The 23652-nt window shown below is 43.4% G+C and overlaps 1 protein-coding gene and 1 long non-coding RNA gene across 2 annotated transcripts; one reads left to right on the top strand and one right to left on the bottom strand.

The window, feature by feature from the left end:
- The first annotated feature begins 17950 nt into the window (after positions 1 to 17950).
- On the top strand, positions 17951 to 20261 carry LOC109170952 (eukaryotic translation initiation factor 5A-2-like). The gene is made up of 7 exons (XM_019320085.1): positions 17951 to 18074; positions 18783 to 18799; positions 18894 to 18958; positions 19057 to 19189; positions 19235 to 19315; positions 19614 to 19688; positions 19974 to 20261. The coding sequence occupies exons 1-7, from the start codon at positions 17951 to 17953 to the stop codon at positions 20076 to 20078; spliced, it is 600 nt and encodes a 199-aa protein (XP_019175630.1). The 3' UTR covers positions 20079 to 20261.
- A 2756-nt stretch (positions 20262 to 23017) lies between these two features.
- LOC109171009 lies at positions 23018 to 23230 on the bottom strand. The gene is made up of 2 exons (XR_002052515.1): positions 23189 to 23230; positions 23018 to 23086 (listed from the first exon to the last, which is right to left on the bottom strand). It is a non-coding gene; the product is annotated as an uncharacterized LOC109171009 (long non-coding RNA).
- Between the last annotated feature and the right edge of the window lie 422 nt (positions 23231 to 23652).

Genomic DNA, 23652 nt, shown 5'->3' with positions numbered 1-23652 from the left:
CTCCAAAATGCTATTGGAACGTAATGGATTGTCAACTTCAATATGACTGCGAAAGTCTAAGAAATCAATACTTTTTCCCCTTTTTTAACTGGAATGAAGTTCGGAAGAGTAATATATAACACGTGTGATTGCAAATTAAAACAAACTCCCTTTGACTTTGCTTACGATTCAGAACCGAAAAAATAAAATATAATAAAATAATTATTAAATTTATTTTTTTAAAAAAAATAAGAAATAAAATTTATAATAAATAAATACATTTTGAACTGACAATAAAATTAAAAAAAAAATTGTTAGAATTAAACCGTGACCATCCGTACATATAAACAATAATTTGTTGGAGAAGAAAAAATAAATGAAATATTTAGTTTTAAGGGTAAAAATGTCTATCAAACATAAAAGGGAGAAAACATGCCACTTTTAATATAACTAGGAGGCAAATGTGGATACATGAATAATTAAGAGGGAAAAAGTGTTAAACATATATATCTAAGGGGAAAAGGTGTCATTTATAATAAATTTTTGTTAAAAAAAATAATGTTTTGACTAAAATTAATGAAGGTGGTGCAAATAGCAATTTTCTATTTACACTACCTAAAAGTTATCACACCTATTAAATAGGTGGTGTAAATAGCAATTAGGGTGGTGCAAATAGAATTTCCCTTTGGGTTTGTAATATAAAAGTTATTCCCAAGAACATGTGAATAGCTAATACCAAAGCTCCTAGGAATGATTATTCTCTTTGCAAAGGTAATAGCTCATTTCTAGAAATTTTCAAAGAATGTTATTTCATTGATGTATTTCATGAACTAAATATGCCATAAAAACTCACACCACCTTCTCCTAGGCAAATTTAAAACCATTAAACTGAGCATCTGTTTCAATTTTTTTTTTTATTTTTTACGCGGGGTTCGAATTTGAAGTTATGGATGTTTGGAGTTTATAATTAATGTTTTTGTATATATTTTGTTATGAATTTATTATGATATGTATTTTATTTTAATTGGATTTATTATTTTAGGTGTTATTTTTATAATTTTAAATTTTAGCTTTAAAAAGTTTGGTTAATCAGTTAACCGACCGATTAACCAAAAAAAAGTTCAGTTCGGTGAATTCGGTAGAACAAACTTCGATTCGGTTAACGGTTAAAGGAAAAAAAAAATTCGGTTAATTCAGTTCGGTTAACCGAACGATTAACCGATTGAACACCCCTAGAAAGGGCCACAAAGAAAACAAGCATCCGTATGTGTTGTATATTAATTTCGGAGATATTCATGAAACAGCATTATCAAAATCTTAAGAGCATGTTGGCTGGAACCATGAAGTATGAGAATGTATTATTTAGAGTATCAATCAATGAAAATGTTATGTATTAATAATTTAATTACATAATACAAAATAAAAAATAATTATTTAAAAGAAAAAAAACTAATTGAAAATTTAAAAAAAAAAAAAAAAAAAAAAAAAAAAAAAAAAAAAAACAATGCAAACGGGATAAAGAATCAAAAACTAAAATAAATTAAGCTCTGTTTGGTAACATAATTAGCTTATCAACCAATTTTGACTTGTTTGACCACTATTAGTTGTGTGACTTGGTTAAACAATCAATATGAGTTTCTGATTATTAGTTTTTGTTATAGCTTATTGATGGGGTAAGGACCCCGGCCCAAGAGATAAGGGCCCAAAGAAAATGGTTCGAGACAGGAGAAGCGGGCCAGCGTCGAGAGGGGCCTGGAGAGCAATTGGGCCGAGCCCTGGAGTCGGCCCAGGCCCAAGCACGGGGCCCGGTTCAGAACTGCTAAAGAGGAGCCCAGTGGGAGCTTAGGTCGAGACGAGGAATCGACCAAGGCCCAAGCCCAGGGAAAGACTCGGTTCAAGGAGCCGTTGAGAGCATTGAAGAGGCTCGTTTAAAATGGAGCCGTTAGGGCATTGAAAGCAGGACTCGGTCAGGCTGTTACAAGCCTGGAAGAGCCGTTGGTCGACCGAGTAATGGCATCCAACGGCTCCATATCTTAATTAGTCTTGAAGTCGGCCATTAAGGGCCTTCAAGTCGGTAGAGGAGGAGCCGCTATATAAAGGCTCCTCCACTCTTGTAAAAGGACAGTCGATTAAACACCCGGAGAGGGGAGAATACCAAAAAGATTCCGAGTACTAGCATTATTTCCGAGATAGGCATACATTTTTAAGGAAAGGTGTATCCTCCAACCAAAGGTTGTGTTGGACCTCCTTGGGCCCGAAAACCAAAAAACCATCACTGGCGCCGTCTGTGGGGATCGAAACTAAGAGTCACGTGTCCTCCTGAGTGAGGCGAGTCCGAGGAACGACAATTAGAATCTCGGTCGAATTAGAAACGCTCCTGACATGGCAGGAAGTGAGGAACAATCGAGTCGTCATGACAATGGACGGGAGGCAGACCTGAGAAGCCAGCTGAATCGGAGAAACACCCGGAGCCGGGAAAACGAGACAACACCGCCGCCGACACCACCGATAAACCAACAGTTGCCCCAAGTGCTGCTCACCCCAGAGCAGCTACGTGCAATCGGGCGCGCTTGCGCCGAAGCAAGCCGAGGAGCGAGAGAACAGTGCGTCACTCGCCAGCCACAACGCGATTCACAGCCGCCCCATAGGCTCGATAACCGGCAACAGAACCGACTGGCCGAAAGCCAACCGGTACAGTCCATTCATTCTCGGCTGGGTCCTAGCGTCGGGCGGCGGTCGGCAAGAGAACGATTGGGTCGGAAGGAACCCAGTCGTGCCCCGTTAGCTGCTCGCGATCGGCAAGCTGCACGAGAGAGGAACCGTACCAAAAGAACCAGGACTGAGACTCGCCGCGTGGAGCAACCCCCCCGCAACCACGACCAACCGGCCGAGTCTGAAGTCGGTGAGAGCACGGAATCCACGGGAAATCGCACCCGGGAGAGGGTCGAAGTGGCGAACTTAGTCCAAGAAGTGCGAAATCTGAAAGAACGGATGGAGGGGAAAGCCAAATCCCCAGGACGTACGTTATTGACCGCCTTACCCTTCTCGGACGAGGTCATGGCCTTTAAGATACGGGGTGATTTCAAGTTCCCGGAGCAGGCCTCATTCGATGGAACTGGCGATCCCCGAGAGCATTTGCTGAGCTATCAGGCTAAGATGCAGGTTTTGGGGATACGAGATCCGGTCATGTGCCGCGCTTTCTTACCCACGTTGAAAGGATCAGCACAAAGGTGGCTAGTGGCGCAGCCCTCGGGGTCGATTCACAGCTTTGAAGAGCTGGCGGACCGCTTCATGAGCCACTATGCCGCTAATATCAAACCACAAAAGGACCTAACACACTTGGGCGACATTCATCAGGATGAAGGCGAGTCCTTGAAAACCTATCTGGCCCGCTGGCAGAAAGAAATCCAGTCTATAGAGGAGGTCGAGGACCAGACGGCGCTCACCTTCTTCATCGAGTCCTTGCGGTCCGGCCAGCTATACCGAGACCTGAGGGACAATCGCCCGGCCACCTACGCAGAAGCCATTCATATGGCCAACAAGAGGGCCAACACAGAGCAGGCTATGAAGCATAAGCGGCAGCGCGAAGTCGGCGGATCCGCCAGCGGGAAGAGGATGCGAGCTGAAACCAAGGAAAGGCGCCCGGACGTAACTCGGCGACCCGAGGTCAGACGACCGTACGACAGACCCGTCGTCCACGCCTATCGGCCGGCTCCCGAACGGCCGGTCCACGAGATACAAGCGGTTGCCCTGCCCCCGCCTCCGCCGACCGACGATCGCGCGACGAACGAAGAGACTGGTAAGACCTCTAAGTACTGTCGTTATCATAAATCTTATACCCACAGCACGGAGGAATGCTTCTACCTGAAGAAGATCATGGAGGGTATCATTCAGCAAGGAACCCCGCCTCCTAATCAGTGGAGGCGGAGATCGGTCAATCGAGGGGATGAGGATCCCGCCGCCGTTGCCGAAAACAGTCGAGGCAAGCAGCCGGCTCCCGAAGAAGAGGAGGCTCAGTGGCGCCAGAAGCCGGTTATCAACATGATAGTCGGCGGGCCAAAAGGTGGTGACTCAGCGAACACCAGAAAAGCCTGGGCCCGCCAGTTGTACGTCGGGACGGTGTACGGACGCGAGGAGAACCCTAAAAAGGTGTGCCGAGAGCCCATCGTGTTCACCGATCGAGATTTACCAGCCGGAGAAATACCGCATCGAGATGCGTTGGTTATAGCCATGGACATCAATGGCGTTGTCGTTCGACGAATCCTGGTAGACACCGGAAGCAGCGTCAATGTGCTATACCTAGAAACCTTCATCAAAATGGGAATGACTCGAGAACAGCTGAGTCCTGTCAAAACTCCCCTCGCCGGTTTCACAGGGGACTCGGTGGAGGCGGAAGGATCAATCACACTTCCAGTTGAGATTGCCAGTTACCCAGATGTACAGAAACACAGCATGAAGTTCATTGTGGTGAACCTGGCCTGTTCGCATAACGCTATACTCGGCCGACCGGGTCTCGAGGATCTAGGAGCTCTGATTTCAATCGAGCATCTTTGTTTAAAATTCCGCACGCCAAACGGAATAGGTACAGTGCGCTGTGACCGTAAAGTCGCCCGCGACTGCTATCTACAGGCATGCAGAGGGATGGGCAAACGCGAGATGAAGGTCCATGAGATCACCGAGAGTCCCCCAAAAAAGACGATAATACCTCGTCCGGAGCCTGCTGTCGAGTTGGAGGAAGTCGAGATTGACTCCACACAGCTGGACCGACGGGTCCGAATTGGAGTCGGCCTCCCCGAGAAAGTAAAGGAAGAGATTATAAAGGTGCTCCGGGAACACCGGATGGTTTTCGCCTGGGGCCCGGAGGACATGCCTGGCGTCGACCGATCGATCATATCGCACAGACTCGCCGTGGATCCCGAGCATCGACCAGTCATACAGAAGAAGCGATACCTGGCCAACGACCGAAGAGAATTTGTGAAGAAAGAAGTGAGCACGCTACTAGCAGCCGGGCACGTCCGCGAGGTTAAGTACCCAGAGTGGTTGGCGAATGTGGTCCTTATACCCAAGCCCCCGGCGTGGCGAATGTGCGTGGACTACACCGACCTTAATAAGGCCTGCCCAAAAGACTCGTTTCCCTTACCTCGGATCGATCAACTGGTCGACGAGACGGCGGGGTCGGCACTGTTGAGCTTTATGGACGCCTTTAGGGGGTACCATCAGATATTCATGCACCCGGCGGACGAAGAAAAGACCGCGTTTCTGACGCCGGACGGAGTTTATTGCTACCGAGTCATGCCCTTCGAGCTCAAGAACGCCGGAGCCACATATACCCGAATGGTGGCCCGACTATTCTAGCACCTGCTTGGAAAATCGATGGCCGCGTACGTCGATGACATGCTCGTCAAGAGCCGAGAGGAGAGCAAACACGCCGAAGATCTTGCCGACTGCTTTAAGGTGATGATAAAGTACAACCTCCGGTTGAACCCTAAGAAATGCGCGTTCGCCGTGCAAGGGGGAAAGTTCCTGGGCTACATGGTCACCAAGCGAGGTATCAAGCCTAACCCTGAGAAAGTACAGGACATCGTCGACATGCAGCCTCCCAGCACCGTAAAAGACCTGCAACGGTTGACCGGCCGACTGGCCGCCCTTAGCCGCTTCCTGAGCAAGGCGGCGGATAAGACCGTGCCTTTCTTCGAAGCCATGAAGAAGAAGGAAGGATTCGCTTGGACCCCTGAGTGCCAGCAGTCGTTTGAGGAATTGAAACAATACCTCTCGACACCCTCGGTGTTGTCTACCCCCCAAGCGGGCGAGCCCTTATTTCTGTACTTAGCCGCCTCCTGCAAGGCGGTGAGTTCGGTGTTGGTCCGAGAGGAAGAACGAGTCCAACACCCGGTTTATTACGTGAGCCGCTCCCTGAAGGCTGCCGAGTCAAGGTATACCGCCTTGGAAAAGATTGTATATGCGTTGGTGGTCACCGTGCGCAAGTTGGCACCCTACTTCCAAGCCCACACTGTCCGAGTGCTGACAGACCAACCGCTCGGAAGCGTTTTGCGAAACCCATCGTCGTCCGGCCGCCTGGTAAAATGGGCCGTAGAGCTAACCCAGTATGGGATTGAGTACCAGCCCCGGCCTTCCATAAAAGGTCAAGCCTTGGCCGACTTCTTGGTCGAATGCATGGCGAGTGAGGAAGAGAAGGAACGCGCCACGGAGAACTGCTTAGGCGAGTGGTGGGAAATGCACGCGGACGGAGCATCAAGTCGACAGCACTGTGGAAGTGGTGTCGTACTTATCACTCCTGAAGGATTCCGACTGTATTATGCCTTGAGCTACCTGTTCCAAGCCTCCAACAACGAGGCCGAGTACGAAGCTGTGTTAAGCGGCCTCCGACTCGCCAGGGCCTTAGGGGTCGAAAGGTTACCAGTCAAGACCGACTCTAGATTAGTAGTCGGGCAGATCTCGGGCACATGTGAGGCCAAGAATGCTCGGATGACTCTATATAGAGAGCGCCCAGTCGAGATGTTAAAAGAGTTCGGAGCCTACGAAATAGAGTATATATCCCGAACGGATAACGTAGAAGCTGACATATTGTCCAAGATTGCCTTGGAATGAGTACCGGACCACCTGGTAAAAATCTGTCAGAAGGAGGAGCTAAGTCAACCAAGCATTGAAGAAACACCGCTAAGGATCCAGCAAGTGACTGGCGAGGAATGGGACCGAGAGAAAAACCCCGAGATGTTCTGGATAGAGGACATCCGGCGATTCATAGAAAAAGGCGAGTTACCGGTAAACCCGGGAGTCGCAGCAAGGGTTCGACGAAAGGCCCCCTTTTTCCAAATCATTGATGGGCAACTATATAAACGGTCGTTCGGAGGACCTTTGTTAAAATGTTTGCTAAGGACCGAGGCCGAGAAACTAATGGACGAAGCCCATAGAGGCATTTGTGCCGCGCACCAAGGCGCCCACACGCTTGCTCGGAAGTTAGTCGTCCAAGGATATTATTGGCCAACCATGATGCGGGACTGTATTGAATGGATATCCAAATGCGGCGTTTGCCAGGCATTCGCCAAGAAAGACACCCGGCCAGGCTACCTTTTACACGCCGGTCACCACCGCCATCCCATTTGCCAAGTGGGGGATCGATTTGCTGGGGCCATTACCAGTCGCCCCCGGAGGCTTGAAGTTCTGTGTCGTAGCTATCGACTACTTCACCAAGTGGGTCGAGGCGGAACCACTGGCTACCATAACCGAGTACCAATGCCGACGCTTTTTGTGGAAAAGGGTGATTTGCCGCTTCGGCCTGCCGAGCACATTGTCAGCGACAACGGGCGACAGTTCGATTGTTAGGCATTCGCCGACTTCTGCCGCCGACACGATATCCGCCACACTAAGGTGTCGGTGGCATACCCACAGGCCAACGGACAAGTCGAGAATGTGAACCGAACGCTAGTGGATGGGATTCGGAAGAAATTGGAAGATATTCGAGGGAATTGGCGGATGAGCTGACCGAGTCTTATGGGCTTATCGCACTACCCAGCGGCGAGCAACAGGAGAGAGTCCATTCTCACTCGCGTACGGCTTTGAGGCAAGGTTCCAATTGAGGTGGTCGAGCCCACTCACCAGGTCCGTACCTATTCAGACACGGAGAACGAAGAGAGTCTTCGAATCGAGAAAAATTTCTTAGAAGAAAAAAGGGAAGCTGCGAGTGCGCGAATGGCTGAATACCAACAGGCGGTAAAAAGATATCGCGATCGGAGGATTCGACCGCGAGCCTTCCAGGTCGGCGACCTCGTACTACGGGATCGACAGGCCAGTCAGCCCACAGAGGGGGGCATGCTTGCGATTAAGTGGGAAGGACCATACCGCATTGCCGCGGTTGTCCAAGCTTGAACCTACAAATTGGAAACCATGGAGGGCAAGCCCGTGGACCGGATTTGGAACGTCATCCACCTAAAGAAGTTCTACCAATAGAAAGGCACAGAACATGTATGGGCCTGAGGGTCTGAGAGACTTGAATAAAAGTACAAGTTACGGTTAATCACTTCCCGGACTCGGCGAGAAAGAGTTAGGAAACAAGGGCCCAGACCCTTAGTCGTTTTCGTGAAAAAGCCAGAGGAGTCGCCTCGACTGAGGGACTCGGCGAGTATTTAAAGAAAAACGGGCACTGACCCTAAGCGTTTCTGAGAAAGAAAAAGCCTAAGGAGTCGCATCGACTGAGGGACTCGGCGAGAAAGAGTTAGGAAACAAGGGCCCAGACCTTAGTCGTTTCCGTGGAAAAGCCAAGAGGAGTCGCCTCGACTGAGGGACTCGCGAGTATTTAAAGAAACAACGGGGCACTGACCCTAAGCGTTTCTGAGAAAGAAAAAGCCTAAGGAGTCGCCTCGACTGAGGGACTCGGCGAGAAAGAGTTAGGAAACAAGGGCCCAGACCCTTAGTCGTTTCCGTGAAAAGCCAAGAGGAGTCGCCTCGACTGAGGGACTCGGCGAGTATTTAAAGAAACAACGGGGCACTGACCCTAAACGTTTCTGAGAAAGAAAAAGCCTAAGGAGTCGCCTCGACTGAGGGACTCGGCGAGAAAGAGTTAGGAAACAAGGGCCCAGACCTTAGTCGTTTCCGTGAAAAAGCCAAGAGGAGTCGCCTCGACTGAGGGACTCAGGCGAGTATTTAAAGAAACAACGGGGCACTGACCCTAAGCGTTTCTGAGAAAGAAAAAGCCTAAGGAGTCGCCTCGACTGAGGGACTCGGCGAGAAAGAGTTAGCAAACAAAGGCCCAGACCCTTAGTCGTTTCCGTGAAAAAGCCAAGAGGAGTCGCCTCGACTGAGGACTCGGCGAGTATTTAAAGAAACAACGGGGCACTGACCCTAAACGTTTCTGAGAAAGAAAAAGCTAAGGAGTCGCCTCGACTGAGGGACTCGGCGAGAAAGAGTTAGGAAACAAGGGCCAGACCCTTAGTCGTTTCCGTGAAAAAGCCAAGAGGAGTCGCCTCGACTGAGGGACTATTTAAAGAAACAATGAGTTTCTGAGAAAGAAAAAAAGGAACTCTTTTAAAATGAGGAACTTTCAAGGTTAAAGAAAAAGTCGAGCCCAAGATAATACGAAAAGGAAGAGAAAATGGGAATTTTATTAAAATTAAAAAAGGCCCGAGAAGGAGGCCAGCCTTTACAAAAGGGACTATCCTAAAAGAATAGCCCTAAACTACTGGGAGGGGGTGTCGACATCAATCCTTCAACTTGAGCCCCTGCCGTTGGTCCAGCCAGGGGAACAGAAGAAGGGTCCTCAGCCTGAAGAGAGGACTCGGCGAGCTCAGGAGGTGTTGCTGAGGAAGAGTCGCCGGATCAGCGGCTGCCGGAAGAGCTGCCGGGTCAACAGTCGCCGACGGTCCTTCAGTCGCCGGAAGAGCGTCTATCACGGGCTTGAGGCCCCAGCCCTCGGGAGTGAAAGAGGAGTCGCGGACCAGCAAGGCAGAGTGGATTTCTGTCTGCGCCTCGCGAAAGCCAAGGCGATAGTCACGCTCGCCCAAGTCCAGGAGGAACTCGTCACCATCCGGCGTCGACAGCCACTCCTTGGCAATTTCCTTTTGGCGAGCCTCTATCGCCGCCTTCACATCCGCCTCAAAAGGCGGCCGACTTCTTGTAAGCCTCAACGGAGGTCGCAGCGATCGTCGCCACCTTGTCCCGCTCCTCCTCCCACTGACGGGTGACCCTCAGCATCTCGGAGTTGCACTTCCACCACCTTGAGGTGCTTCGCCTGCTCTTCCAGAAAGGCCTCCTCCGTCTGGCGTAACTTGAGGGCCATAGACCGCATCTCGGTCCTGTAGTTCTGCAGCCGCTTGCTCATCTCCATCTGGAAGGTGAGGTTCTGCGAAACGGCCACGAGTCAGATAATAAAAGGAAAGAACGAATGAGAGGAATTAAGTCGGGAACACTTACGCGGTACGACTGGCGCAGCGAGGCCTCGATGATGTACTCATCCCCCAGAGCATGAGTCGCCGCCACGTCCTTAGGCAGAAGGACGTTAGCACCACTTGCGGACGGAGGAGGCGCCCATCCAGATCTGGGCATCCTCTTCTACCTCGTGGCACAGCCGGATCCTTTTCGGAGTCGGCTCATCAGTTTGACCGGCCGGACGCTTAGAGCTTGGACTCTCTGTCTGAGGAGGAGGCGGCTGTCGAGTGGGCGACACAACTGGCGACGGAGTCAAATCCACCACATTACGAGGTGGTGGGGAGTCGACCTTGGGGCCGGAGACGGTTGGGAGGAAGAGGCAGCAGCAGTGCCGGAAGTGCGCTGGGACAACCGACGCCTCATCTTTTCGGCTCTGTCCGTCATCTCTGGAGTCGGTTCAGCGGCCTCGTCGGAACTGGAGGAGTCGGAGTCGTACGGACCTGCGAAAGGAGGGAAAATCATAAGTATTCCGAGTCGGAATGTGACAGAATAAAAAGAAGAGGAACGAGAGGCAACGAAAACTACCTACGGTGGCCGCACCCTCCGGCAGCAAGCCACGCTTAGCCATGGCCGGACTCGGACCAGTACTTGACGGAGTACGGCCCAAAGCCCTTCAAGAACTCGCCGCCCAGGACCGCATCGTTGGAGGGACGGCACGCCGAGAGCAAGGCTTGAATAGAGCGGCCGGCCACAAGGTCGGAAAGGTGAAGGAAGAGAAAGCAGGCCGGACAAAAGAAGTAGAGGAGCTTCCAGTCCTTAATGGAATCGGACAACCCCTCGAAAAGCTGTCGCCCCGGGCGAGCGGCAACTTGAACAAAGCCTGGCGAGTGCGAGCCGACCTTGTTCACGGTAAAAGATACCGGAACAGGTCTAGATCCGGCTCACACAACCACCAGTGGCAGAGGTTGACGAAGCAGGTGAGGAGTCGGTGAGAATTGGGCACTAATTGGCCCGGAACTAAGTTGTAATGGCGATAAAAAAGGGAAAGGAAAGGACACGGAGGAACTCGGAAGCCAAAGGCAACCGAGTGCAGGTGAATGCCGACACCCTCGGGGGGTCGTAAATTTGCCGGCCTTCCGGGGCGAGGACTACGGCTGAAGGCCCAAGAAGGTATTGGGCCATTTCCAGGTCCGCCGCATTAACATGGACGGTGGCCCGGAAGGACGGACGATGAATCGAACTTGCCTCGCGGCCGTCCGATGCCACCCCGGCAGAGCCGCCACCGTCGTTAAAGGAGCGGGGCTCAGCGGAGTAACCGCCCCGAAGAAGAGGGGGTCGGAGGAAGAGAAGACGTCGATGGAACGTCCGCGGAAGTTCCATACGACGGGAGGAGAAGAAGAAGACGAAGAAGGAGAAGAAGAAGAGGAGGTCGCCCGGGTTATCGACCGAGTAACGACGGGAAGAAGAAGAATGTGAAGAAGAAGACATTACCTAAGTTAGGTGAGAGATCGGAGGAAATGCAGAGTGGCCGGAGAAGCTCGAGTTGAGGTTGAAAGGAAAGACTGGAGAAGAGAATGGAAAGAGAGACGAAATGGCTATTTAAAGGGGGAGGAATTTCAAAGGACGGCCACGTGCCACCTTCTCGTTGGAGGAAGTGGAGGTGACGGGATGTGAAGGGACCCGCATTTAATGCCTCAAAAGGCGGGGCGACGGTTCAGGCCTAGGGTTAGCCTACAGACGGCGCTCTGCCCTAGGCTAGGGTCGGACGTCAGTGACCCGGCCTGCTAAGCCGGAAGCCCATCGTAGGCCATGGCCTCTGGCCCACGAGGTACGAGCTAGAAACTTCTAGAACGACCCGGTAGAACCGGCCCATCAGATGATATCAGCCAAGTTCACGAAGAGACTCCGGTCGCCAGGTCGGCAATCAGACTCGGCGACTCCCTCGCCAGGAGGGTCTCGCCGTAGCAGACTAGGAATCAGTCCCGTAGACCAGAGGTCGGGCGAAAAATAAAAAAAATGTAGGGTCGGACAGAAAAGCACACAGTTTATTTAATTAGTACGAAGATTACAAGGCCCAGAACTCGGCCGATGCAAATTACAAGAGAAAAACGGGTCAAGGCTTGGCTTCTTTCTCTGTCGACGGCGAGCAGTCGGAGGCCTTCCAGGAGGTACTGAGAGCGGAAAGGCAGAGGACTCGGCTCAGGCTCAGGCATTTCGTCCAGATACACGGCGGGCTTCCCGTCATCGATCATTTGCAAGGGCCTCTCCAGAGCGCTCGGCGACATGGCAACACCAAAGAGGGGAGGAGCCTCCCACTTCTCTTCCACCATTGGTTCTGGATCCTCCACCACAGGCTCCATCTCCACATCGATAGGCTCCCTACACATCAGGTCCAGCATGTCTGGAGGCACCACAATGGGGTCTGAAGCCGAGTCGCCCACCAAACGACCTCCGTTAGCCAGCCTCTTCTGCCTCAACTGCTCCAGTCGAGCATGCTCCTTGTTACGAATGGACCAGCGGCGATCACCATCCCTGTAACTCATAGCGCCGTGCTTCGCAAAATGAAGAGTGTTGCGATTTGCATCAACTGTGAGGGTCTTTATATAGCCAGTGAAGGCGAATATCTAGGCGATAATCACGGAGGAGATTATAACTGACATAACTGAGCCGGATTAGACGGATGACGCGAATCTCTGTCAGAGATTAGTTCCATCAAATCCGCCCGGGAAGAGCAAGATTCGCACGCCAACGCAGAGAAGATTGGATTCGCTCGAGATACGGGGAATCTTTCAGGTGTCAGACTGAAAAGAATCTGATGACGTGGCCGACTCCTTGACCAGTCATCCGGATGGGTACGCAACAAAATACGACAAAACATAAGGCAAGGCGAAAATAGCGTTTTTATTATTATTATAGAAAAGGAGGATACAAGTAGCAAGGAGCTTATTACAATAAGGAATATGAAAATGCTCCTAGAAAAGATTCCTCCGAACTATGGCCGACTCGGCACATATGATCACTCGCCGGCGAGGAAGAGTCGGCCCCAAAGAATCCCCCGATGGTCCAGGTGGGGATGGGTAGAACGAGTCCCAGAAAGCTGGCATGAGTGGTGGCGCGATTGGCTCCTCATCATCTGGATACGCCTCCAAGTAGCGGGTGTAGTCCTCATCATTCATCAGGCCCGTAACTGGCCCGTCCAGGTCGTCCAGCGGAATTGAGAAGGTCATTCTGAAAGTAAGTTGCTCGGAACCGCCACCCTCAACAAAGGACCCGTCTTGAGAAGTCACTCGGGCAGTTGTGGGAGTAGGCGGTTAGCGTGAAGACGGAGCGACCTCACGACGAGGGGGTCGGCGGCTGAGAAGCTGAGGAAGTAGCGCCGGCAGGAGACCTCTGAGAGGCCGGGCGAGGAGTCTTCTCTTGTGTTCCCTTTCAGGCCGAGTCCGCTTGGAAGGCAGCGGACGCAAGGAGACCCGAAGTCAATCCGTTTTCCTTTCAGAGGAGAACGACCCATGATGGACTTGTGAAGGTAAGAGAGAAGGGAGGAGGCCATTTATAGGTGCCAGGTTTAGACAGAAGAATCCAAACGGCTCCGTGAGATCTGGAGAGAATGGGTGAGGATCCGGACGTTACAAAAGGCTATTTAAGCCGTGGATACAGTGATTGAAGGAGACGGACAGTTGCTACTTTTTCAAACCCAGGCTAGCGTACCGGGTATGAAAAAGTGAGGGACTAGTTGATGGGGTAAGGACCCCGGCCCAAGAGATAGGGGCCCAAGGAAATGGTTCAAGACAGGAGAAGTGGGCCAGCGTCTGAGGAGCCCGAAGAGCAAGTGGGCTGAGTCCTGGAGTCGGCCCAGGCAGGCACGAGGCCCGGGTCAGAACTGCTAAAGAGGAGCCCAATGGGAGCTTAGGCTGAGACGAGGAGTCGACCAAGGCCCAAGCCCAGGGAAAGACTCGTTCAAGGAGCCGTTGAGAGCATTGAAGAGGCTCGTTTAAAAGGGAGCCGTTAGGACATCGAAAGCAGGATCCGGACAGACTGTTACAAGCCTAGAAGAGCCGTTGGTCGGCCGAGTAATGACGTCCAACGGCTCCATATCTTGATTAGTCTTGAAGTCAGCCATTAAGGGCCTTCAAATCAGTAGAAGAGGAGCCGCTATTTAAAGGCTCCTCCACTCTTGTAAAAGGACAGACGATTGAATACCCGGAGGGGGGAGAATACGAGAGAGATTCCGAGTACTAGCACTATTTTCGAGATAGGCATACATTTTTATTGAAAGGTGTATCCTCCAGCCAAAGGTTGTGTTGGACCTCCTTGGGCCTGAAAACCCAGAAACCATCAATTAGTATATTGTTTTTTTTGTTTAATTTGGCCCCCCTCACCAAAGCATCTCTCCTCCAAACAAAAGTTTAAGCTTTCAAAACCTCACCAAAATACCAAAGTATTTGCCCCTCCAAGCAAGGAAATGTTATGATGTGAGCACATGTCCACCTTGCAAGGTGGACACGGTTCTATATTCATAATTTCTATACTGTAGATCATAATTTCTATCATGTAGATTTATAATTTATATACTGTAGATTTATAAAATTTATACTTTAGATTCATAATTTCTAGACCGTAGATTCATAATTTAAATACAATAGATTCATAATTTCTATACAGTAAATTCATAATTTCTATACTGCAGATTCATAATATATGTACTGTAGATTCATAATTTCTGTACTGTAAATTCATAATTTATAGATCCATATAGATGCGATGATATGTGTCTTTTTCTCCTCTATAAAGGGACCATTAAACGCACCATAGATGGGGTTCATTGTTATTATTATATATATATATATATATATATATATATATATATATCTTTGTTGTCAAATTGTTATAATTTCAGCATGCAAACTTAACTATATACCATTATATATATATATATATATATATATATATATATATATATATATATATATATAAAGAGTTATTGTCATCTGGGGTCCTCCGAGTATATATAGTGGCACTACCACGTTTAGTCTAACTAAGTTGAAAGGATAACTTTGCCTTTACTTTATTAAATGGCATGAATGGCTAAAACAAACAAAAGGGCCACCATGTGTTAAAATTTGAAAGTTGAAGGTCAAGTGGTTAACTTGAAAATTTTAGGACTAAACGTGACAAAATTACTATACTCAGAAGACTTCAATTGGACTGGCCCAAGAAAGTAATTGGACTGGTCCAAAATGTAATTGGATTAAGGAAGTCCAAGAATGATACACAGTGCGGAGCAATTGTTATACCGTGGAACTGTGTTCGCAAGGTGGATACGGTTCTATGTTCATAATTACTGAATTCTATGTTCATAATTATAAACTCTATGTTCATAATTTTTGAACGTCATATTCACAATTATTGAATACTATATTCACAATTACAGAACTCTATGTTCATATTATAAAACTCTATGTTCATAATTTTTGAACTTTATATTCACAATTATTGAACTCTATATATATTCAAATTTACAGAACTCTATGTTCATAATTATAGAATTATATGTTCATAACTCTATGTTCATAATTATAGAATTACATGTTCATAATTTTTGAACTCCATATTCACAATTATGATAATGTTAGAACTGTGTCCACCTTGCAAGGTGGACACGGTTCCACAACATAATTTGCCCAGTGCCAATCGTTATGCTGTGGAACCCTGTCCACCTTGCAAGGTGGGCACGGTTCTATGTTCATAATTACTAAACTATATGTTCATAATTATAAAGTTATATATATACATAATTATTGTACTCTATATTCACAATTACAAAACTTTATGTTCATAATTACTGAACTATATGTTCATAATTATAAAGTTATATATTCATAATTTTTGAACTTCATGTTCACAATTATTGAATTTCTATATTCATAATTACAGAACTATATGTTCGTAATTATGTTCACAATTCTATGTTCATAATTATAGAACTATATGCTCATAATTTGTAAACTATATATTCATAATTATGAACAGTTTTGAAACCGTGTCCACCTTGCACAACATAATTTGCCATTCATAATGTAACAATGGGAGCGTTATGCTGTGCATGGTGCACACTGAATTGGATTTATAATTTCTATACAATAGATTCATAATTTCTAAACTGTAGATTCATAATTTCTATATTGTATAGTTATCAAATTATGAACATATAGTTCAGTGATTTGTGAATACAGAGTTCAACAATTGGGAACATGAACATTGAAAATTATGAACATAGAGTTTTGTAATTGTGAATATAGAGTTCAAATAGAAATTATGAATCTATAGCATAGAAATTATGAATCAAATTTCCTGTGCACCATGCATGGTACACACGGTTGCACGACATAATTTTTGTTGTAACAAGGACTACCAATATAAGCCACTCTAGAATTCTTATTCTTTGTAGGGCTCTAGGCCCAAAATATATGTATAAATAGACACCCATACATGAAAAAAGGGAGGCAATCTTCATTATTACAAGGCAATTCTAAGCAATAAGAAATATTCATTTATTTCTATATTTTTCCCATATACTCTTATTTTAATGGTAATGTTGGCCTGCCATTGACTATCCAAAAGTCATAAAACCAACAAACTCCACCAAAGAAATTCAATTATATTGCTCACTATTTTGAATGTTTTATTATCTTTTAATTATCCATTGTCCTTGCCAAGTACGTGATGACACCTTTATTACCATTCTAAATGGGTAGTTACATAATTGAACCCGGTGATGGAGGCATTGATTCTTTAAGCTGAAAAAAATTGAAAAAATATAAAATATATATTAGTGTTTCAATAAAAAAAAATCCATACTCTTTCAATCATTGGGTGAATCTCTTCGCTGATCTTGAGTGCCTCTGGTCTAGGATCGAATAAAAAAGTTGTATTTTTATTTTCCAAATTAAAAAAAAAACGTATTTCACGCCAAAATTTTTTAGAAAAAATCAAATCTAATTTTGAAAAAGAAATTTTTTTAAAAAAAATCACAACTGTACAAAAAATGAGGACGCGAAATCATGTTTAATAATCAACTCTTAGAATCTTCGTCTCTAGTCTCCACAAAAACCACAACTAGAGGATGCCAAATCTCCTCGTGCCGAGCTCGGGCCTAGGCTAGCATTGATCAAGACCGGTCCAGGATAACCTGGGCCGGTCTCATGTCGGGCCTACCCCGAGTTGGTCCTGGATCTGGGCCCGAGCTTCTTGTGTGCCGATCTCGGATTAGGCCCATAATTATTTATTTATTTTTATGTAAAATATTTATACATTTTTTGTTTTTGTTTTTGTTTGAAATAAAATTTAAACCATTGAGCTTATAACTAACAACGAGTGTTCTTACAACTTAAACTACTTCAACCTCTTGATATAATAATACTAATTAATATATGCACCCACGCACACTTTTTCAAAGTTAATATTTTTTTATTAAAATAATATTTTAACCATTAATTTCAAAATAAAAGAACAATATGATTTTCTACAAAATAAAAAATTTATAAGACTTTAATAACATTTGAACTTGTACTATTAAAATTTTTTCTAAGACTTGTAATATTATTTGATAACTTATAAATATTATAAAGTGTATTATTTTATATATACGAGTAATTTATAAAGTCCATGTTAGATTCGGATTTGGACCGTACCTGGGCCTGTTAGGGACCTAAGTCGTGCCCGGGCCTGGGTCTGGACATGTTTCGAATTAGATTCCGGGTTATTTTTTATAAGACCGGAACCGACTTCTATAAGCCAGTTTAGATTTGTGCTAAGCCCAACCAGACTCAGTAAAGCTCAAGCTCACTTTTTCCGGACCAATTTAAAATCTTCGGACCGATTTAAGACTGATTTGACATTGAACTGGTCCGTGGGCACCTCTAACCATTGCAAACAATGCCAAACCCTAGGGCAAAATTGCAGCCTATTTAGAGCTATAAAAGCGTGATGTTCCGTACGTTTCTTCTCCCCTTTTTCGGTTGCTGCTCTGAGGACTCATTTGCAGTGAAGAGAAAAATCCGAAAAGAAAAGAAAGGAAAGAAGAGGAGCGATGTCGGACGAGGAGCATCAGTTTGAGTCCAAGGCCGATGCCGGCGCCTCCAAAACCTATCCCCAACAAGCTGGTACCATTCGCAAGAATGGTCACATCGTCATCAAGAACCGCCCTTTGCAAAGTATATCTTTTTTCTTTTATTTCTTTTTATGATTCTTTTTCAATACTTTGCTACATGGGTTTTGCAGATTTATGATGGTCGAATAAAATTTTTGATTTTTTTAATAAAGGATATGAAATCTATGGATTTATGTTTTTTCTTGCCTTTTGTTACTTTTGCTAGTATTTTTGTGTTCTCCATGAGGAATGAATTTCACTTGAGCGTTGTGATATATGATCGAGTTCTTTTTCCTGTATATTGAAAGTATCAGTGTTGTATGCCTGTGGTGTGAGGGATGAATTTTAATACCTAATTGGTGATGATTGGATCCTGGATTTTATGTACTGGATGTATGTGCTGGTGTATATTTACTTTTTTTTTTTTTTTTGTGCTTTTATCTGAATTGTAATTACTAACAAATGGCTCTTTAACATACCTTGGCTACAAACTATTCTCTGAGGAGTCTGCTATCTTTTTTTGGACTTTTAATCTACTGACTTTGGTACTTACTCACTGGGCTTTATTCTAAAGGAAGTTATCAAATAATACTAGTAATAGACATGTTTGGAGCCGTTTACTGGGGAATTAGTGTGCTTGCGTTTTTTGTGTGCTTTCCGTTCAAAAGCTCTGCTCTCTGCTTACACTTCTTGTGTTTTAAGTATTGCCTGTGTTTGTGGAAAACATGAATCTATGAAGATAAGCTCTGCTCTTTTCTTGTGTCATTGGTAGGGTTGCTGGGTGGGCATGTGCTTACACTTCTTGTGTTTTAAGTATTGCCTGTGTTTGTGGAAAACATGAATCTATGAAGATAAGCTCTGCTCTTTCTTGTGTCATTGGTAGGGTTGCTGGGTGGGCATGTGCTTTGTATATCCTGTTAATTATGTTTATGATGAGCTGTGCATATGGTCTGTATTTTTAAATTGAAGGAAATGCAATATGCCACTAACTGTCTTTATTTTCATCATTTTAATTGAAGTATTCATGGTCTCTATGGTTAATGTAGGTTGTTGAGGTCTCTACCTCCAAAAACAGGGAAGCATGGACATGCCAAGTGTCATTTTGTTGCAATTGATATCTTCACTGGCAAGAAGCTTGAGGATATTGTCCCATCATCTCATAACTGTGATGTAGGAATTGTACTTTTGTTCATTCAAGATGTTGCTTTTGGTTTTTTCTCATGACTACTGTTTTACTACTGTTTTGCAGTTCCTCATGTTAACCGTACTGACTATCAGCTGATTGATATTTCTGAGGATGGTTTTGTAAGTAACATTTGTGAATAAAGAATGCCAATTTAGTAGAAGTGTAGAATAATATCCTATTACATCATTTGTTCTTGCTACTTTGAGTTACTTTGAACTGTGAAACTTGGTGTTGTCATTGTGTTATAAATATTTGTGTAACAATAAATGGCTCCTAATATGCAAATTTCATCATATTGACTTTTGTTCGATATCCTTTTCTAGTAAGGTGTATATGTGGAGTCATTATTCGTTGGCATGCTTTTATAAGATTCTTGCTCAATTGTAATTTCAACCTACCTTCATTGTTTTCTTTCAGGTGAGCCTTCTGACTGAGAGTGGCAACACCAAGGATGATTTAAGGCTTCCGACAGATGAAAATCTCTTAACTCAGGTTCCAAAAGCTCTTGAATTGAAAGAAGTTATTTTGTCACATTTGTTCCCGAGTACCGTGAGGATTTGATTTTCCCATACTCAGTGTTGTAAATTGGCCTAGGAAGCTGCTAGGCTGTGGGGATTTCACTCCTAGGTGCCTTTTAGTCGGCCGTGCCCACTTGGCCGAGTGTGTGTGTGTGGTGTGTTATTGTTATTATTATTATTATTATTATTGTTATTGTTATTGTTATCGCCTTTTGTAACTTTGTCCATACTCATTTAACTTCTGAATTTTACTTGGCAGATTAAGGACGGATTTGGTGAAGGAAAAGATCTTGTTGTATCGGTCATGTCTGCAATGGGGGAGGAACAGATCTGTGCTCTCAAGGACATAGGCCCAAAGAACTAAGATAAGTAGCGAGTATTTACATCTTAATGCTTGGCTTTGATGCATGCGTGGATCGTTGAACATTTCTGGATCATTGGCTGTATTGCACTATTGTTGCTTTAGTCATAGTTTTGAACTCTGTTTCGTGATATATATATTGAAAGTTTAGACATACAATCCTATATTTACCTGGTGGTGTTTTTTCTCCATCTATTTTATTTTATGTATGGTCACCCAAGCCCTCATATATTGCCTATCATAAAAAGTTGGATTTAAATTTGTATTCCAGAATTATTTATTGCCTCATCTGGGACTTTCAGTAACAGAAATTGAGTAATGTTATCTTTTAAGCAATGGCAATCAACTAAGAAGGAATTCATCAACCATAGTTTGGTAGCACAAAATTATCAATTTGGGTGTTCTTTAGCTACAATTGTCCAGCTTGAGTAATACTGTCTGTACTTTGTGGACCTTTCTTCATGGAGTGTCATTTTAGTTGCCATTTTCTATTATGTGTGGCTAAAGTATTTCACAGTTGTTATACCATGGTCCACCTTGCGAGGTGGACTTGGGTCTAAAATACACAATTTATATATTGAATGTTCACAATTTACCTATTAAATGTTTATTACAATTTACCTTTTACAAAATTGTGAACGTTCAGTATGTAAATTGTGTATATTGAATTTGGGTCCACTTTGTAAGGAGGACCCGGGTCCACAGAATACTTTGCCATTGTTTTACAACATTCAATATCCCATCTATTTTCAATATTTCTTTCTTTTTCGATGGTTTTATCTATCAACCAAATATTTGTAGGCCTATAATAATGTCAGTATTTTTTATTTTATTTTCATTTATTAATTTTATTTAAAGTTTAAATAGTATCTCAAATTAATTAATTATCAAATAAAATATAATATACAGTAACTTTTAAAATCTAATTAGAATTATAATTATTTTACATATAATTTCTAACTTATATATAAAAACAAATTGAATAATATTTTTTTTAGAAACAAAAATTAAAAATAAGATTGTAAAGAAGTGTAGCCACTTCATTACAACGCAGAACAGACTTACTTTATGTGGCGCACTAGCGGTTGTAACCTTTTGTATTTCCTTTTTCTTTTTCTATATGAATTTTCAAATCTTACTTCTTCAATTTTATTTTCTGATGATCTTATTTGATGCGTTTGAAAAGCTAATTTTTTTATTTTCTGATGATCTTATTTGATGCGTTTTGAAAAGCTAATTTTTTAGAGTAAAAATGGGAGGATAACATTTTCCTCTTCTTTTCTCATACTTCCTAAGCTTGTTAGGTCTTGTACCTACACCTAAAATTTTGCACTCCCCAATCATTTGCTTGGTAGTTATGTATTGATTTGGCATCTCAAAAGCTACCATTGGGATGCCCTTGGTCTATTAAAAGTACAACAAATAATTTACACTGAGCAACAATATTAAGTACATCAAATGTTATATTAATGCACAAATGTGTAAGATGTTATTATTAGGTGCATTAATGTGATGTGAAAAGATAAATTACTCGCACTATTAAGTGAAAATAGTTGCACAGTTATTGTACTTGTACTTTTAATACATGTTACTTGCACCAAAGTTTGATTTATTTACAAAAAAATTTACATATGATCCGTTAGATCTGGACAAGTGGACGGCTGTGATTAATTCTCGGTTCTTTCTTGGTCATTTGTTCTCTATATATTCCATTTTCATATGGAATAACATTCTTGTTCATTCAAAATTCATTTCATGAAACTATTAGTGAATTGAATTACATCAAAATCTTACAAACATTGAACCATTTACTTTATTTCTCCATTTTTCATTTCTCAAGTTTATGACTCGCATAATTTATTATTTTTTTTCAAGCCTCCATATTCATTTTCGAAGCTCAATTTACTAGAAATCTAAATACAAATTTGAATGAGTGAAAGTTAGGAATAATATGGGGAAAGAGAGTCGTGGATGACGACCAAAGAGAAAATTGTGGTTAGCGATAGAAGAGAGTCAGGAATTGGATTGTGATTTTTGATGGAGGAAATGCTGGGATGAAAAGGGCAGTGATGAAAGCTCGATAGAAAGTTGAGGATTTCCCTACAATAATTAATTATTATAATTACCCAAAAAAAAAAGTAATTATTATAATTTTTAATTTTTATCTAAATTATTTATACTCAATTGATATTTAATTACCAATGACCTTGTGGTCTAGTGGGCATAAGTAGATCCCACAAAAGGGAGATTATGAATTTGAGCCCCATTGGAGGTCATATTGACTCTTTATGCCTCAGTAGATAACAAAGTCAGTAGTATAAAAAAAGTTGATATTTAATCATTATCTAATCATTTTTTTGTTTGAATGCTACTGGCTTTCTCAATCTACTGAAACACAAAGAACCAATAACGCCTCTACTGAGGCTTAAACTCACAACCTTATGGAAGTCCAACCCCGGTACCATTAGACCCCATGGTCTTGGTAGCTATTCAATATTTTACTTTAGAATAAATTGCATTGTATGCGTAAGAATATTTTTTTCTCTTCCATTTTATCAATTTTTATAATTAGTTTGTTATTATGTTGACCATTTCAAATTACATTAAGGATATTTTTACACAAGTTCAAATACCTTTAAAGCATTAGGGAGGAGGGAGTTGAAGGAGCTACTTCTTATATACTTCCTTTATCATATTTTACTTGTTTGATTTATTATTCATTAGTCAATTAACTCTTTTTTTTTTTTCTTTTTAAAAACATTTTTGAAATAAATAATACATTTGATCTAATGTTAAATATATTAATTTTATATATACTACGAACTAAGCAATAAACTAAATACATATTTTCCAAAAATTAAATTGGCACATAACTTAAGTCAAATCTTGTCAATCAAAACATACACAAAAATTGACCCGGTAATATTATATATTGAATATACAAGTCTTTGTGATTGGATAATCCATTATATTTGCAAAATAAATTAGTGACAAATTAAAGTGGACAGAACCTTCTGAGTGCTTGAGGCTACCCAGTATGGCGCCTTCTGAGTGCTTGAGGCTTTCCTCGGGTGTCCCCCTTCCAACAGTATCCAAAAAAAAGTGGACAGAACCTTCGAAGTTCCTAAACAATCATTCTTTATATATGACAACTAGTTTTATACCCGCATTGCGGCGAAATGAGTTAATCTCCAATGTTTATAATTAAATAAATATTTGAAAGTATATCAATGCAAAATTATATATAAGAAGTTCATATATGAGTAATTTAATGTCGAATTTTTTTGTTAAAATATGTAACTCATAGTAATATGAATACAATGTAATATATGAAGATTCATTATAATTGTTACTAAACTTTTTTTAAATTAGTAACAAAGTATTTTTGTTTCAAAGGGTTCTAATATATTTAATTAATGCACATATATACAAGATCAATGAATGAATCAAACGGTATCAATCCTTTAGGTGTTTTGCTCAGTGTTCAACGGTGCCAATCCTTTAGGTGTCTCAGTGTTTCATTTAGTTCAACCATTATTGTTGAATAAATTATTATGGATAAAGAAATTTCCTAATT

The sequence above is a fragment of the Ipomoea nil genome, unplaced genomic scaffold, assembly GCF_001879475.1.
Source record: "Ipomoea nil cultivar Tokyo-kokei standard unplaced genomic scaffold, Asagao_1.1 scaffold3384, whole genome shotgun sequence".
In the NCBI taxonomy this organism is placed as follows: Eukaryota; Viridiplantae; Streptophyta; class Magnoliopsida; order Solanales; family Convolvulaceae; genus Ipomoea; species Ipomoea nil.
Note: the sequence above shows the minus strand (reverse complement) of the source record. Positions and strands in the feature narration are given on the sequence as shown.

Bases quoted from the DNA above. Each gene is read 5' to 3' on its own strand.
- LOC109170952 (XM_019320085.1), top strand. From the start codon at position 17,951: ATGTCGGACGAGGAGCATCAGTTTGAGTCCAAGGCCGATGCCGGCGCC. The intron at 18,959-19,056 runs GTCTGTATTTTT...TGGTTAATGTAG, and splicing joins TATGATGAGCTGTGCATATG to GTTGTTGAGGTCTCTACCTC. The intron at 19,316-19,613 runs GTAAGTAACATT...GTTTTCTTTCAG, and splicing joins ATATTTCTGAGGATGGTTTT to GTGAGCCTTCTGACTGAGAG.